Source organism: Eschscholzia californica, unplaced genomic scaffold (assembly GCF_041429995.1).
Source record: "Eschscholzia californica isolate CP2 unplaced genomic scaffold, dmEscCali1.0.p SCAF_1, whole genome shotgun sequence".
NCBI lineage: Eukaryota > Viridiplantae > Streptophyta > Magnoliopsida > Ranunculales > Papaveraceae > Eschscholzia > Eschscholzia californica.
This window is the reverse complement of record NW_028238198.1, coordinates 78,839,879-78,856,393: the sequence shown is the minus strand read 5'-3', so window position 1 is coordinate 78,856,393 and position 16,515 is coordinate 78,839,879. Positions and strand designations below refer to the sequence as shown.

General features: G+C 34.7%; 1 protein-coding gene and 2 long non-coding RNA genes across 4 annotated transcripts; all 3 read left to right on the top strand.

Annotated features, from left to right (window-relative positions):
• Window positions 1-2,224: 2,224 nt before the first annotated feature.
• LOC147569535 (low affinity sulfate transporter 3-like) lies at window positions 2,225-11,954 on the top strand. 2 transcript variants are annotated; one of them, XM_086656011.1, is made up of 12 exons: window positions 2,225-5,002; window positions 5,101-5,149; window positions 5,248-5,455; window positions 5,567-5,741; window positions 5,850-5,915; window positions 7,126-7,356; window positions 7,458-7,584; window positions 9,452-9,738; window positions 9,864-10,057; window positions 10,215-10,303; window positions 10,413-10,465; window positions 11,604-11,954. In XM_086656011.1, exons 1-12 carry the CDS (start codon window positions 4,652-4,654, stop codon window positions 11,739-11,741), a joined length of 1,968 nt encoding a protein of 655 aa, XP_086512137.1. In that variant the 5' UTR covers window positions 2,225-4,651; the 3' UTR covers window positions 11,742-11,954. The 2 variants fall into 2 exon arrangements, with proteins under 2 accessions (XP_086512137.1, XP_086512136.1); XM_086656010.1 differs by having other exon boundaries at window positions 10,389-10,465.
• Window positions 11,955-12,521: 567 nt separating this feature from the next.
• Window positions 12,522-14,419, top strand: LOC147569534 (uncharacterized). The gene is made up of 5 exons (XR_015231304.1): window positions 12,522-12,664; window positions 12,746-12,849; window positions 13,291-13,343; window positions 14,137-14,211; window positions 14,315-14,419. It is a non-coding gene; the product is annotated as an uncharacterized LOC147569534 (long non-coding RNA).
• A 151-nt stretch (window positions 14,420-14,570) lies between these two features.
• Window positions 14,571-16,465, top strand: LOC147569533 (uncharacterized). The gene is made up of 3 exons (XR_015231306.1): window positions 14,571-14,651; window positions 15,050-15,384; window positions 15,965-16,465. It is a non-coding gene; the product is annotated as an uncharacterized LOC147569533 (long non-coding RNA).
• The last annotated feature ends 50 nt before the right edge of the window (window positions 16,466-16,515 follow it).

Here is a 16,515-nt window from a genome sequence, read left to right as displayed (position 1 = left end):
TCAACACTTAAATTTTATATCTAACCCTATCTAGGATGATAAGTGTTGGTTGCTACGGTTTGAGGTTGAGTTTAAAACTCTTAATGAAGTTCAGTCAAAGACAAGTATCTCTAAAGTAGCAAAGATACTGGAAGAACTTCAACTATGTGAACGTAAAGGTGGTGCCGCCTCTCATTAGATTTAGAGTTTATCTAAGGAGAGTTCATGAAACCAAGAAGCACATGGCCATATAAGTGCTAAGCGAGGAAAGTGTGGAGCAAAAGAACAAATGTATTGTGTGTGTGGTGTTACCGGTTTTATCACAAGGAATAACTGGTTCAAAGCTACAAGCTACCTGCGATTTCGATAAAACTTTGTGCACTTACACTAAGGTATGGTTCAAATCGAAAGATACCGTACTCTATGCATAAATACTACTTACAATTATATTTGGCAAAGGTATTATCTTAATAATTGTCCAAGTGGGGGATTGTTGGAATTTTGGACGAGTTATTAAGTAGTCTATTTTATAAAATTAGAAAATTAATTTTCTATTATTTGAATTTGAATTTGGTTATTAATAGTTATATCTTTTGATAAATTATTTGGAGAGATATGTGAAAAGATTTTTCTACTTGAAAAGAGTCTTTTTGTTTTCTATAAATAATGTTTTCTATATACACATTGTAAGTAATCGAAAACCATGTAGAGTGACTATGTCGGAATATCCTTTGCCATCTTCAATGTGTTCTAATGCTCCTTAAGTGAAATCTCCACAAATTACTTGGTGTAGTTTCACAAAGGCTTGTCATATCTTGGGAAGCAATTTGCCTAATACCCTTCAAGTAATCTCGAGTGAGAGGGGGCAAATAATGCTTTAAGGAAAGTGTACTTAGTACACGTTTCAAGCCTCTAATCTCCATCCCTCTTTTGTCCCTCTTATTTGTGTTTCCAAAGACAAATTTAATAACATGCATATCAACCAAGACGTATTTACAATAAAAGCTTTGTTGCATCTGATCAAATAATTTACGTCCTATCTTAATTTCACGAAAAAAAAATCTATTAGCACATTCATCACTGAAGGATCAGTTTCAGTTCTCTTTGAAAGTTTTCAGTAGTTCGATAAAAGCTTCATTGGTCATTTACGACATCATTTCGGCATAAAAATCGTCAATTTTTTTTTTAACCTAGCATTTCCGTTGCGTTATTGATTATGACTAGGTATAACCCGTGGCTACGCCACTAACCCTTCTTAAAATATTTTAGGCGTTTGAACCTTCAAAATATCCGATATACACTTGAACGTCATAAACAAAAAATAACCCAATCTCAGAAACTTTGCAAACGTGATGAAAATATGGCAAATCATGTAACCCGGTCAAAAGCAAGAAAGATGTAGAACAAGACAATAACAATGGCAAAATTTAGTGACGGGGTCCATTGATGGAAGGCCTTTGGAAGAGAGAAAGAGGAGTCGATGAAGATAGACGGTTGAAAGGGTAACATTTCGCAAGGAAGTTAGATTGAGAGAAAGAAGGATTTCGGAAGAGAAGGGGGTAGTTGATCTGACTCAACGACCCAGATTAAAAGAGGATTTGTTGGTTTTAGACGGAACATGTAAATGGGTGTAGGGGCAAAATTGAAATCCATTAAATTGTTAGTGGGGCGACTAAACCAAAAAATGTAAGGGTCTCTAGACAATATCATTTATTAAAAAAAGATGTTTGTCCCGATCAGCAGATGTCCTTCTGTTTTATTATATAGATATTAAGGATTTTAGTTTTTTATTAATTGTGATTGTATTGGTGATTGTTAAACTAGATTAGGAACTACGTAGTCCTAAAGTGATGACAAAGTAAGTGCGAAATCATTAGTTCCAGACTTCAACAATTTTGTACTTATAAAAGATTTTCACTTATTGAGTGATCAAAAAACACCTTAAAACTAGTGACCCGCACATAATATGTGAAATTTAAGTGCAAAAGTCAATTAGATGGGTAATCTTATGGAATCTAAAATACATCCCAAGTAGTCTAACTTTTTTCTCTGAGGACGTTCTCTGATACAGCTTAGGCTTGCCCTAGTCTCAAGTTAGACTAGTTTGCCTCAATCTAGTGGTTGCTAACTTGGTTGGGTTCTCCCCAGACTCTAGTTATACAGTCATGTTAAATCTTATGTTGATTTTAGCAAGTCAGTGGGCTCTTGTAACGCTTGGGTGCAATGGTTGCACTTACCGTCAAATTATTAACCTCCTAACAACCCGACAAATAAATATAGTGTTAACAAAATTAATTGATATTTGTGGTATAATCAATGGCAGTATTTTACATGCCTGCTTGTTATCAATTTAGAAGCTGAAAACAGTGGTTGGGCTATAATACAACAATACTTTCCATGCCTACTAGTTAACTATCCCATTTTCCTTTTTTGTTTAAGTAATTCCGAGTGGAAGATTTATTACCTTTCAGCTTTAATCGGACTAAATCAGTATTTTCCCTAATGAATACCGCCTCATTCATGATCAAGATCTCCACTGCAATATCTATCTACAAATACTAACAGTTTCCTTCTGTTCTTCCTCTATATCATGAAGAACAAAACTTGTGTCAGGAACATAACCCGTTTCTCTGAGTCGCTGATAAAACTTCTTCAAAGTCGAGTATATCTCTTCAGTTTGAACATGTGATCCGTCCCCAGTCAAAAAAGAATGTAACTTGTTATTTACTTGGATCCAACTGATTCCAGGTTCCTTTGTCACACCTTGATCTCTCATTAGTTTTCGAATTTCCCCCACTTCTTTCCACATTCTTTGAGATGCATAAATGTTCGATAATAAAATGTAGTTGCCTGAATTTTGTGGCTCTAACTGGAATAGTCTCTCAGCAACTCTTCGCCCAAGTTCAACATTCTGATGAATCCTACAAGCTCCAAGAAGAGCACCCCACACCACTGAATCTGGTTCAATAGGCATACTTTCAATCTCGAGGACTAATGCAGTGCATGTAAGGATGCCACGTGGTTAAGTCGCGAGTCCATGTTGTATTTCGTTTAACGCCTTCAGCAAAGGCCCACTGGTTACGAATAGTCAGAGCCCACTTCTTAAATCCTTTACTAGAGAAGTTTTAGAGCACAAAGGATTTTTACCATGCACGCACATCATGCTTGAGTAGGTCTATTGAGTGTATATACAATTATTAAACCCACTTCAATTTTTTTTAATGAACTCACCATTTTGTTGTATACAATTACCTTAAAGGTAAGGTAAAAGTGGGGAGTGTATATAAAATTTCCCGTTAGAAAAGCAAAAGAAGAAGACGAGCAACTAGAGGCATCTCTGTCGCCCGCAATTTCTCTCTGTGTCACCTTTATCATTGCCACCCTTCCTTTGGACTGTTGTCTAAGAAGATGAACATGGACAAGGATTTCAAAGAGCGAGAGAGAGTACATAACAACGTGTATGTGTGAGAGAGATTAAGTGGCGGTAGTGGTGAATACGGTGATGGTGAAGAAGATGGCGAAAAAGAGTTCTTCGACTTTTGATCAAACCCTCTTTAGCTTGATAAATATATGGTGGTGGAGAGGGAAGAGGGTGAGGACACTGAGAGAGAGAACAAATAGAAAGAGAGATGCCATAAATATATGGTGGTGATGAAAATGACATAAAAGAATCCTATCACCAATTGATTTCAATTGAGTGGGCTGCCTTTAACGGTGCAGGCTCTAAAAAGAATGTGTGGTGATTACCATTATTTTGAGAAAAGGAAAATGTTGCTATACCCGCCCACTCCCCCCCGTGAATCCCGACACATCCCCGCTGGGACTAACATGGGAGAGTGGCCGGGCAGAGAGAAACACATCTTTTATTTTTGTTGAAACTTGAAAGAGAGAATAATAAAGATATGAAGAAAGCAACAATACATCCACTACCTGCACTATTCACTCTAACGGAACAAAATAAAGCATGAAATTTTGATGACAATTGGGGAGTCAACTTGATGAATGAGATGATTTGAAGTGAACTTTACCAACCACTACAAGAAATTCCATACCCCCCATGTGTAGATCACTCAACCAGTCAACTACTTATCACCAAGTTGATGCCCTACATGTCATAATCCCGAACTCTTCGACTTGAAGCTTCTTCTTACAACACTATAATTTTAATGTTGATGCAGTTCGTAAGACAATAAATCGGTTATGTGATATCTCTACGCTCTAGTGTTGGACCACTTAGGCATCTCATTCGGCTTATTTTCGCCTACTACCGACATACCTATGGGAATGTAACTTCCCATGTTTATGTATTATATACATTTGAAATCAAAGTGAACTCCCTAGAAGGAAAAAAAAAAGGTATATTGATATTGAGACTATTATCCACTCTACCCTAGTGGAGAAAAACTGGACTCCTAGGGCACAAAATGGGAGGGAAGATTCCCCTTTTAAATCCAACCCCACAAGTTTCATAAGTCATAACCCTACATAGGTCCATAGATTCTAGTGTTTGGACTTTTACCTCTTTTTTAGAATCTCCTTTTTTTAGCCACCCCTCCACCATCCCTTTAGCTAACTCCTACACAATTGGTGTTTGGGGACTGGTAGTTACATTTTTAGAACTATTTTTAGATCAACTACTTATAAAGTTTCACTTAAAGCACTTCCAAAATTCATGGCTTCTCCAACCTCTAATGGTTCATTCATTACAGAAGAACTACATTCCATTCATGTCGGTGGCCGGAATCCTGTTACTGAACGGTCCGGATGGTTGCTTAACGGGCCCGACCCACCGGGTTTTTGGACTGAAATCTTTGGTTCAATAAGTGAGAATTTCTTCCCTAATAGAAACAACTCATCTTCTTCTTCTTGTTCTTGGGTTGACATAAAACCGGAACGAAAACATGTTGGTTTAGTACTACAGGGTTTGTTTCCAATACTTAGATGGGGTAGAAATTACAAATTTTCAATGTTTAAGAACGATTTAATGTCGGGTTTAACTCTAGCAAGTTTAAGCATTCCCCAGGTAATTATAATCTTCATAGTTAAATTTGAAGTAATTACTAATCTAGCTAGCTAGTTTTCTTCTCGAATTTCGACTTTTTTTCTTTCTTCATGTTGCAGAGTATTGGTTATGCCAATTTAGCAAAACTTGATCCTCAATATGGTCTTTGTAAGTCTACTTCCTTATTTATTCATTACATTTATAGTAAAAAAATGATACCAATGTTATCTAGATTAAATTGTAATGGGTTGTGTGATTTGGTTTAGATACAAATGTTGTTCCACCGCTAATTTACGCGTTAATGGGGAGTTCAAAAGAAATAGCGGTCGGACCGGTAGCTGTGGTTTCAATGCTTTTGTCTTCCATGATTTCCAAAGTGGTGGATCCAGTGGTTGATCCAAATAGTTATAGGAAAATGGTATTCACTGTGACTTTCTTTGCTGGCACTTTTCAAGCTCTTTTTGGATTGCTAAGGTTGGTTTCATTTCCTCTTGAATCAAGTCATCGAATTGACTTGAAACTTAAGTTTCTATATGAATTATACACGTCTAAGACATAACGAGTTCATTCTTGGGTTCTTTATAGATTGGGGTTTCTAGTTGAGTTCCTATCACATTCTGCCATTGTTGGGTTCATGGGAGGTGCAGCCATTGTTATTGGTTTGCAGCAACTTAAAGGACTGTTTGGTATCGCCCACTTCACAAATAATACTGATGTGATCTCCGTCCTTGGTGCTGTTTTTCGATCTTTTCAACATCCAGTAAGTTCTATATGATTGAATCAACATTTCTGTTTAGTTCTTACATTTCTATCAATAAGTTCTAACATCTTTTCTTTCTTTATTTCTTTCTTGTGTTATCTAAAACAGTGGAGCCCTTATAATCTTCTCCTTGGGTGCTCATTCCTGATTTTGATCCTATTTGCAAGATTTTTGGTAAGACATTATATGATCAAAGCCAAGAGGGAAGGCCCAATAGTTACTGAGGGTGTTTGATTTTTGCACTTATTAACTGATTTTCACTTAATAAGTGCGGACCGGTAATTTTAGGCCGTTTGTTTTTTCACTTAATAAGTGAATATCACTAGTAACTTGTAAGTGGGGTCAAAGTAAGTGCAAAAAAGTAAGCTCCAACTTGGAGCTTATTTTTTTACACTTACTTTCTAAGTGCTAAAAAAGACGTTTCTATCCCTACCGAATATTATAATTACCAATATAATTATAACTAAAAAGAAAATCTTAAACAATTGATAAGTAAAAAAATCTTTTTATGACTTTATCAATGACCTTTTTCTTTCTTCACTCATCCTTCACCTAAGCTTTTCTCTTAAAAAAATTTCACATCTCTTCCTTCATTAATCACGGAACCACCCAAACTCCATGATGCAACGTAAGTTCTTTCTCCTTCATAATTTTTAATTATTTGAGGTTAATATTTTCAACATAAAATATTCATAAACCGTAATTCTCTTATATCCAAACTCGCGAGCATAATGAATTAGTATGAAATGCTAATATGTAAATACTTTAAGGTCAAAATAGACAATTTCTCATTTTTATGACATTTAGAATTAATATAAAAATAAAAATCAAGCACTTAAAAGTAATAGAAAACAAACGCGATATCACTTACTAAGTGGTGAGAGGTTTAGTCTTCCACCTAGAGGTCGAGGGTTCGAGGCATGCTAACAATTCAAAAAAAAAAACTTTGTTGTTCTTTTTCCATCCAAAGCCAAGCCCAAAGGTAAAGGGGCTGGTTCGTGGGAAGGCTCTGCCTGCCCAACCAAAAGGCCTCCTGACTTGCTAAACTTGAACCCGCACATATAGTTCAGGATCCCCGACAGTTGCCAAGTAATTTGAGACAATCACATCTTCACATCCCACATAAGACGAGTCGTCCCCGACTCTAATATCATTTGTAAGGATCCAAGACCTGTTAGTTACTGATATTGGCCTTCGTCACCCAGGCCTAAGCCCAAGCCCAAGCCCAACTAGTACGGTGTTTTGTTTGTGGGGAGGGCTCCATGAATCTACCCAAAAGGTGTCAGCACTTACTAAGCTCATTCACTCACATTCTTTGGAGCTATCTTATTCCAATTTGACTATCACAAAGAAACCCAATAAATACTATGCTTGATTTTTTCAGGGTAGAAGGAACAAGAAACTGTTCTGGTTACCAGCCATTGCTCCACTCTTATCAGTGATCTTATCAACTCTAATAGTTTTTATAACAAGAGCTGATAACCATGGAGTTAATATAGTTAAACATATAAACAGAGGGTTGAATCCAAGTTCAGCTAAACAACTTCAATTCAGTGGTCCCCATGTTGGTGAAGCTGCGAAAATCGGATTAATATCTGCCATAATTGCCCTTACAGTAAGTAAATCTATATACGTATACATATATATATACACACACACTGAGAGAGAAGTACTTAAAATTCATTCATTTTGTTCTAAACCAATTGATCATTTCAGGAAGCAATAGCTGTAGGAAGATCTTTTGCAGCAGTAAAAGGTTATCATATTGATGGGAATAAGGAAATGGTGGCATTTGGTTTCATGAACATTTCAGGATCCTTGACTTCTTGTTATGTGGCAACAGGTGATTTTTTTTTTTGTGGTTCCCCAACCACCCTCTACTTTTCTTTTTTTTTTTTAGAGATTGGCATATGAGTTGGCATAAAAATTATTAATGAACTATGGTATCTAAGTTTTAGAAATTGAGTCTTCCCCCAACAAACGATAGGTAAGTTTGTACTTTTTTTTTTGTTGAAGAGGTAAGTTTGTACTTGGTACTGCATGTACTCTAAAACTCCGGAGGTCTCAGGTTCGACTCCTACTAAAAGTGAGATCTATGATTTATTGAACTTGAGTTATTAAAGGTATAAATAAAGTAGTTAGATGGGTTTTAGATCATTAGTTTAGTTAAGCTTTAAACCGGTAGTTTAGTTGGACTTTAGGCCGTTTCTTTAAGGATTTAGATCCAGTTGTTATCGTGTTTTTCACATCTTGATGTATCAACGTCCTTGTAGACTTTCGTAGTAAAAAGAAATCGAGTCTTCCAATAGACTCTGGCCTCAACAAAAAGAGGGTTGGTATGAAATTTTAGTTTGAATAGTATTAGCTAGTTTTGAGTCATTTTGCAATAGGCCTCAGAACCACCTTATCGATGGTTTCGACTCCACTTCCATAGTTCCCGTCCTCTTTCAATTTTTATAGATGATTTCGACTCCACTTCCATAGTTCCCGTCCTCTTTCACACAAGTAAATTGTGAGCCTCGAACTTCCCCTATTCTTCTCTTTGACTTTAGAGGTATTCCGTATTCGGGACATTTTGATTAATTTTATGATTTAGAGTTACTAGATGTTGTAAAAGATAAACAAATTGTGACCAACCGTTCGTTTAGCCTACAACTGTGTACGGTTTATATTCATCCCTAAATTTAATACAGTATAATTTTTCGATTGTCTTTCTAAAGTTTGATTTTTAGAGAATCTCCAATGCAATAACATTCAGTCTTAGAAACTTAGAGTGTCACATAAGATTTTTAAAGTTTTTAATGCAAAACTCAATTTAGATCTCTGAGATAATGTGGAGATAGTTAAACATATCTCAAGAGGACACTATATTTCTAGAGTGTACTCTTGAGATGTCTCTAATTATCCAATTCATTAAGAGCATCTCCAGTTCAAAAAAAAAAAAATCTATTAGTCCTATTGTCGAGTCTCAATTAAGATTCGTAGTCCTATGTAGCAAAATACAAATCCTCTAATTATTTTAATGTCTCTAATGTATATCTCTAAAATTGTTTGATTTACTTATGTGGCATGATAGTTTCTGTAAACAAATATTTAGTTATGTAAAAGATGTACGAAGATTTAATTTCTAATGGTCAAAAATTTTAAAAATAAAGAGTTGGACAACTAAAGATATCTAAAGAGAACACTTCGTTCCTAGAGTGTCCTCTTGAGATATCTCTATCTAATCACCGCCACATCACATCATCTTAGTGATCTAAATTGAGTTTGACACTGGAGAGAGTTTTTAAGAAAACCCTTTAAAAATCCTATGTGCCATTCCGAATTCCTAAGATTGAGTTTTGCATTGGAGATGCTCTAATATTTTATATGCACAAAAAAAAACAAGTCTTCATTGTTTTCAGAGTAACGTATTGTTTTTCTTTTACAAAATTAATCATACTATATAATTAAATAAAACAAATTTAGAGTTTCGCAATTCTGGCACAAAAGAATTAAGAATCTCTATTTTTGTCAATTGTCATTTTCGAATGAGAAACTCAGTTGAAACTTGACATACACGACTAATAAAGATTTTTTTGAATTTTGTATTAGAGATGCTTTTAGATTTATTTTTTTATGCTTAAATTCTTTTATTTCTTTATATCTACTTCGCTTCATATCTATTTTCTCTATTCTGTCGTTGTTAACACAATTATATTTACATGCAGGTTCATTTTCGCGAACCGCTGTGAATTTTAGTGCAGGTTGCCAGACAGCAATTTCAAATGTAGTCATGGCGATTACCGTGATTTTATCATTAGAGCTTCTTACTAGGCTCTTATATTTCACTCCAACTGCAATTCTGGCATCCATCATTCTATCTGCTCTACCCGGATTAATCGACATTAATGAAGCTCAAAATATTTGGAAAGTTGACAAACTAGATTTTCTTACTTGCATTGGCACATTCGTGGGAGTCTTGTTTGCATCAGTCGAAATCGGTCTTTTAACCGCGGTAAGAGAAAATAAATAGTTGGTTGTTTAATATGTAGTTGGGTTAGATGAGAAAACAATTTGCATCTCAATTGCGCAAGTTTTGACCTAATTTCTTAACTTGTGATTAAATTTTGAATGATACAGGTAATTATTTCCTTATCAAGAATCATATTGAGCTCTATTCGTCCAAATGTTCAAGCTCTTGGACGACTCCCTACAACTGATATTTTTTGCAGCTTCGACCAATATCCCATGGCACGTAAAATACCCGGTGTCTTAATAATCCGCGTTGATTCCTCGCTTCTTTCTTTCACTAATGCTAATTATGTTCGGGAAAGGTATGTATATATGCTAGCAATATAATTCCACTAATAGAAACCAACTTAATACGTAATGACTTTGTTTTTACCACTATAACATTAGCCATTTTTTTTATTTACCCAATATTTTTAGGTAATAGTTCTTTTAATAGATTACGACTTGGCTGACTTTCAGAATACTAAGAAAGTTGGCCGAAGAAGAGGAAGAATCGGCGTTGGATAATGCGAAAATGACAATTCAAGCACTAGTCCTAGATATGTCAAGTGAGCTTTTTCACTTGGAAGATCTAAATTCTTCATTTCAGTTTATCTATTTTTGTTCAACAATGAATTTGAATTCCTCAAACAGACTTGATGAACATCGACACTTCAGGTCTCCATGCCCTACAAGAACTACTTAAGGAGCTAATCTCCACTGGGATTCAAGTAAGTTCTAGGGTTATTTGCTTAGGTTATTGCTTTAAGATTTATCTTACCTTTCGGATAATCAACTTTGAAATAAACACAACATCTAGTAAGGCGCTTCTTTGAAATTTATGGAAAAGAAACAATTTCTTATTTTGTTATCAGTGGCCATCCATGAAAATGTTCGAAAAACTAGTTCTTATATATACCTAGAGTGCCACATAGGATTTTTTAGAGTTTTTCTTTAAAATCCATCACCACTGCAAAACTCAACATGGATCTCCAATGCAACATTCAAACTCTAAATCTTAGAGTGCCACATAGGATTTTTTTAGAGTTTTTTTTTTAAATTCATCTCTAATGCAAAACTTAACATGAATCTCTAAAGTGACGTGTCAAGATTTACTTTAGAGATCCTCAAGAGGACACTCTAAATTTAGAGTGTCCTCTAAAGGATCTCTAAATGCCACATAAGCAAATCAATTTTTTTAAAACCAAAATATAAATTTTTAGAGTTTCCCTTGAGTGTTGCATTGAAGAAGGTTTTGTAATAGAGTGTCTCTAAGAGCATCTCCAATGCAACACTCAATCTTAGAAATTCCGAGTGCCACTTAGGATTTTTAGAGTTTTTTTAAAAAAATCTTCTCCAATGCAACACTCTATTTGGATCTCTAAGATGATGTGTCGAGGGTGGAATAGAGATATCTCAAGAGGACACTTTATTTCTAGAGTGTCCTCTTGAGATATCTCTAATTGTCCAACTCATCAATATTTGATTTTCAACCAATAGAAATCGAGACATTTCTATATTTTCTAAAATAACTAATTATTTAGTTACAAAAATAATTATGCCACATAAATAAATAAGATAAGTTCAGAGTTTTGCATTGGAGACAAAAAAAATTGAAGATCTCTATTAACGCCACCTAGGAGTGAGAATCTCAAATGGAACTTGACACATAGGATGAATAGAGATTTTTTTGAGTTTTGCATTGGAGATGCTCTAAATGACCTAATAGGAAAGAGAACATTTAGAGATCCATTTTTGACACTTGACACATAGGATTTTTAGAGTTTTTCTTGAGTCTTGCATTGGAGATGCTCTTAATATTGAGATCTACTTAATGACTAATTTCGATTTGATTTTGATTGTTTTCAGTTGGCTATAGCAAGCCCTAGATGGCAAGTTATTCATAAGCTTAAGATATCAAAGTTTGTTGATAAAATTGGAAGTGAAAAGATCTTTCTTACTGTTGGTGAAGCTGTAGATACATATATCGACATCTCAAATAATTAGTTTCAGTCGAACTGTCAATAAGAATCAGGGTTACCGCTTATATTTTTTGTAAGGATGTTACAGTGCTCCCCCTTCGAAGATCGTGTTTTTGATCTGATCATCACCTCTTTATTGTTTTTCTAGCATTAGTTTTTGTGAATGTAAAAATAAGTTAAAAAAAACTCTGGTATACAATATCTAATCAACCTAATAATATCTATCCACAAACTCTAACTGATGTGATATGAATTGGTCGCTATTATGTTAGTTGATGAGAAATTATTTTAGTTATCCTCCATGACAGTTACTATATTACAACAAGATCATTGACCGATTGTCACTCTTTCTCTCTTTTATATTTCCTTTTACGCTCGTTTTTCTCTATTTTTTTCTTTTTGTTTCTAAACTGTTAATCATGTTTTCCTTTTCGGTAGAATTAGCAAATTTATATTCTCATACGAGATAACAACATTAACATAATCTATATAATAAAACAGGTTGAAAAGTGCTGACTGGGACAAACCCCTGGATAAATCCAGCCGTCAGTTTTGTTTGATCTCAAATTATTTGGATTACCTACCACAAAAGACCATAATTTGTTCACCCACTCATTTAGGTTTTAGTTACCAACCCTTTAAGTGAAACCCCGTTTCTCTTTCTCGGTCAATATTCAATGGTACATAACTTCAGCGCCTCTCTCGAATTGACATTACTTCATCAACCGTTACAATCTTTATCAGATTTCTATCTTTACCCGCTCATCGGGGTATATCATCTTCCAATTTTTCCTGTCATCTCTCTAATAGAAATAGGGATTTCTCTCTCCAGAGGCTGCAAAATGGTTACAGGGAAGAAAACGGTAAACTCCAGACTTTCTTAATTTTGGGTTTTATGCTTCTTCGTCTTCCTCTTTTTCCTCTGAACTTTAAGCAGGATTTTTGAAGGTAAGTTACCCACTTACTATTTAATTTTTAGGGTTTCAGAATTATCTTCATTCTCCAACTTATTGGTCATTTCTCTTTTAGGGTTACAGAATTTAGTTTTAATGAATCACTCTTTTAAAGGAATTCTCACCACAACTGGAATCAGGTTAAGTTTGCAAATGGACGAGGAAGAGTTAACAGAGCAGGTAAATCATATATCTAACTCCTCTTTATGTTTTTGTTCTAGGGGTTTCTTCCATTTCAATAACCTTTCCATGCTTATGGATTTGAAATCAGCAATTGGGAATGGATGAAGATTTATTCATCTATTTTTGTTCTTTCTTGCATTATATTTACATGAAATTATAGGGGTGGTTCTCCTCCTATTGCATCTTATTCATGGAGACGCCTATTTTCGGTTTCGTTAGCGGAATTTAAATACCCTTTTCAACAGTTAAACCCATCTAAATACATCATTTATATTTTTATATGCCTATTTTAGTTTGATTCAGATTTAGAGTTTCACCTTTTAGTTAAATTTCTTAAGCTGATATCTTTTCTGCGTTATTTTTTTGTTTCAATATATATTGATTTGAGATTTTTGATATTTTGTTGCTCTAATCAAATTTCATTTGGTTCTGTTACAGGAACACAATTGAACCTGACACTGAACCTTCTTACTTGGAGAGTTGTTAAGGAGGTGAGTTTCTCAATCTGATTGTACACTAAGTGTTTGATGAAATGTATGACTAAGCTTGGGTACATGTTAATGCTTATTGTGTTATTGTTTATAGAGAGTGGAACATCTATTGGGAGTTGAAAGTCTCAATCTTATTTGCTTAAGGTTATTGCATATATAGTCACCAGTTTGTCTTTATTTGCTGCTAATTCTATGTATACTCTCCCCTTTAATCATCGCAGCACATTCATGTTCCTGTGTTTGCTCACGTGAAGAGACATGATTTTGAATGCCCTTTGATTAGGAATAGAGTTTTGTGATTAAAAAAATATATTACATACGGTCTCTCCGGATAGAAAGGAATAATCGATCATTCCGTGAAGCAGATTGCTTAATCAAAAGGGTTATTATGTCGGTTAAATCATTGATTTATCTTTGGGGAATGTCGACTAGATAGTTTGAGGATATTCCTTAAAATGTTTTGTTGAATGCTTAGGATAACATAGTTCTTGTAATGTACGCTTTTTTTTATGCTTTTCGGTGTAGTTTTTGTGCCTTCTTAGCAGCTAAATAATATTTCAATTACTAAAGCATCTAGCTCTAATTAACTTTTGAACATTCATTAAATTTGCCTATTTGCACAAGGAGTTGCCAGAAGTGATGAAGAAGTAGTTCTTGCTATATTGTGTGACGTCCATGCAGTTGAAATACAAATATTGTGTGAATATTAGAAAATAGCAATTACGTTAAATATCTTCAACATGATATTTGTACGTCATTACAATATTTGTAAAGGAGTTTCTCCTCCTGATAGGCTGCAGCGGATGCCAAGGTCTATGGGAACTCAGAAATTTATAATATATTGAGTGCTCGAGGAGCCAAAGTTCCGGTAATGCTTGAAACTTCTCTTATACTTTTTTTCTGCTCTCCCGAAATGAAAAACAAATTCCACTTAGCTTTGGTTCTTAAATGTTTCTCATGATACCTTGTAGAAGTTCAGGAAAACACCAATGACTGTAGCAAATCCTGGAGAAGTTCCTGAGTACGAGCTTAATCCATCAGACCTACAACTACGGAAGGATAATGGTATTTCAAAGGCATGATCTCATTTCTTTCAATACATAAAATCATTTAGTGAATTACTTTATTTGCTATTTTTATCATAATTGAATACACGTACTAATTATAATTCAAGCATCACCCTAAGCTACTTTTGAAGATGGATTGAAGGCGTCTGTTTTGTTGCAGAATTCATATCAAACAGCTAAATGGAATGGGACAAAGGTTGTTGTCAAGATACTTGATAAGGACGGCTACACTGATCCAGATGTAATTTACGTACTTAATATTTCCCTTCTTTCTTATATTGGTTGTTTTGTAGTTGTGCATCACACCTACAATAGGCTCCCTCTGGGGCGCTAATGTTGTTTTCATAAGTTTTCGACGCATAATACTTATGGAGTTAGCGGTGGTTTTTGTTAATAGTTTTCCGTTACTCCTCTAGCGAGCATATTTGCATTTGCCATTTGAAAGGGAGAAGATGGAACCTTACGCTTTCCATCCAATTAGGACTACCCATATCACTTTTCTGTTTCAACATTTTGAATATGTGTTATGTGCTTTTCAACATAGATATGGATGGTTTCTCTTAAAGTTGTGCCACTGATTGTGTTACCAAATTTGCTTGTTATAGACAACTGTTTATAATATTTTCTTATCTTGGGCAGAAATGCTTTCAAACTTGAGTTGACATTGGTAGAGAAGGTGCGACATCCAAATGTGGTGCAGTTTGTCGGAGTCGTTGCTCAAAAGTAGTTTGCATACATTTGTAGTTAGTTTGATGTAATCTATATTCATGTAGTTTGCGTACATTAGAAATATATTGCATAGTAGTTTGTTATTTGTTTCTACTGCCGTCATAGGAGGGGCTTCAAAATAATGGAAACATCTTCAAGGAGAATAAGTTCTTGACGGGTGGCCTGTCTGGCTCATTGTTGTTGCTGCCGAAGCCATTTAATGATGATTCCCTCTCAAAGCTGGTTCTTTTCAAAAATTGGAGAAGGTAAAACCCAATTTTGAAACTCACCCAAGTTTAATAACTATGGATTCGACTTCCTGTGAGAATCAAACCTATGACCTATTATTCAAGCAGGGTTGGTCAAATTGAATGTTTTTATATTTCTTTGTTTCCTTTCTATCAATTGTAAGGAAGAAAAATTTAGAGCAGGTCGTTGTTCATGAAATATGAGAAATTTAAAGTATCATATATATTTCTATCACAAGTCAGTGACAATAACCCTTCTATAGCACTTCCGAACAAAAAAGAAATCTATATGACCTATAGAGGTAAAAATCTATAGTACAATGCCTGTTTTAGCTTTTTACTATTGTGGTAGTTGTATCACCCAGTTTAGAAATGTAAACTATTGCAATCTCAATTTGGTCGATGAAGAAATCTTATCAACCAATATGTGAATTACTGTTTTGTCCGTCCACCAAATTATATGCCTACCAAGTTTCAACAGAATTTATATTCTTTCTTGTATGCTTACTGGTACTCTCATATGCTAGCTCTAGGTTTCGGATATTGATGATATTATATAATCTGTATTGAAATCTAACTTGTTATTTCTAATTTGCAGTTTCAAGAGAAACTTCTTCTGATGTGGTTGGTAGTCATTATGTTGCCCTCGGTAGTGTTACGTGGGTATTGTGGTTTAGCATGTGATGCTTGAGTGATGGGTGTTTTTTTACTGTCAGTGTGCCTCGAACCAACCACATAGAAGGTGGAAAACTTAACCTCCTGCCACTCCAACCAAGAGCTGTTGGCTGAGTGATGGGGGTTATCACATACATATTGCTAAGTGGGGTTCCTCGGGATGGTGAGATGTGATTCTTCTGTCCATCTGCTTGAATATGCTCGACACAAATCTGACTACAAGTATGTCCAATTATTCGGGTATCAGAAAGTATTTGAACAAATTTCAGGACGAGAAGACTATCAGTGATTTTATATTTTACTAACTTATAGTTTTTAGTGTAATTTTCGTTTGACAAAATAGATGTTGTTTATATCTTTAATGGGTTATGTAAATATTGATTTCAATATAACCTCTTCATGGAATTGATAGGTGCTTTTGTTTGAGGAACTGACTAATATAAAATTCACTATATATGAAATTGATCATAATGT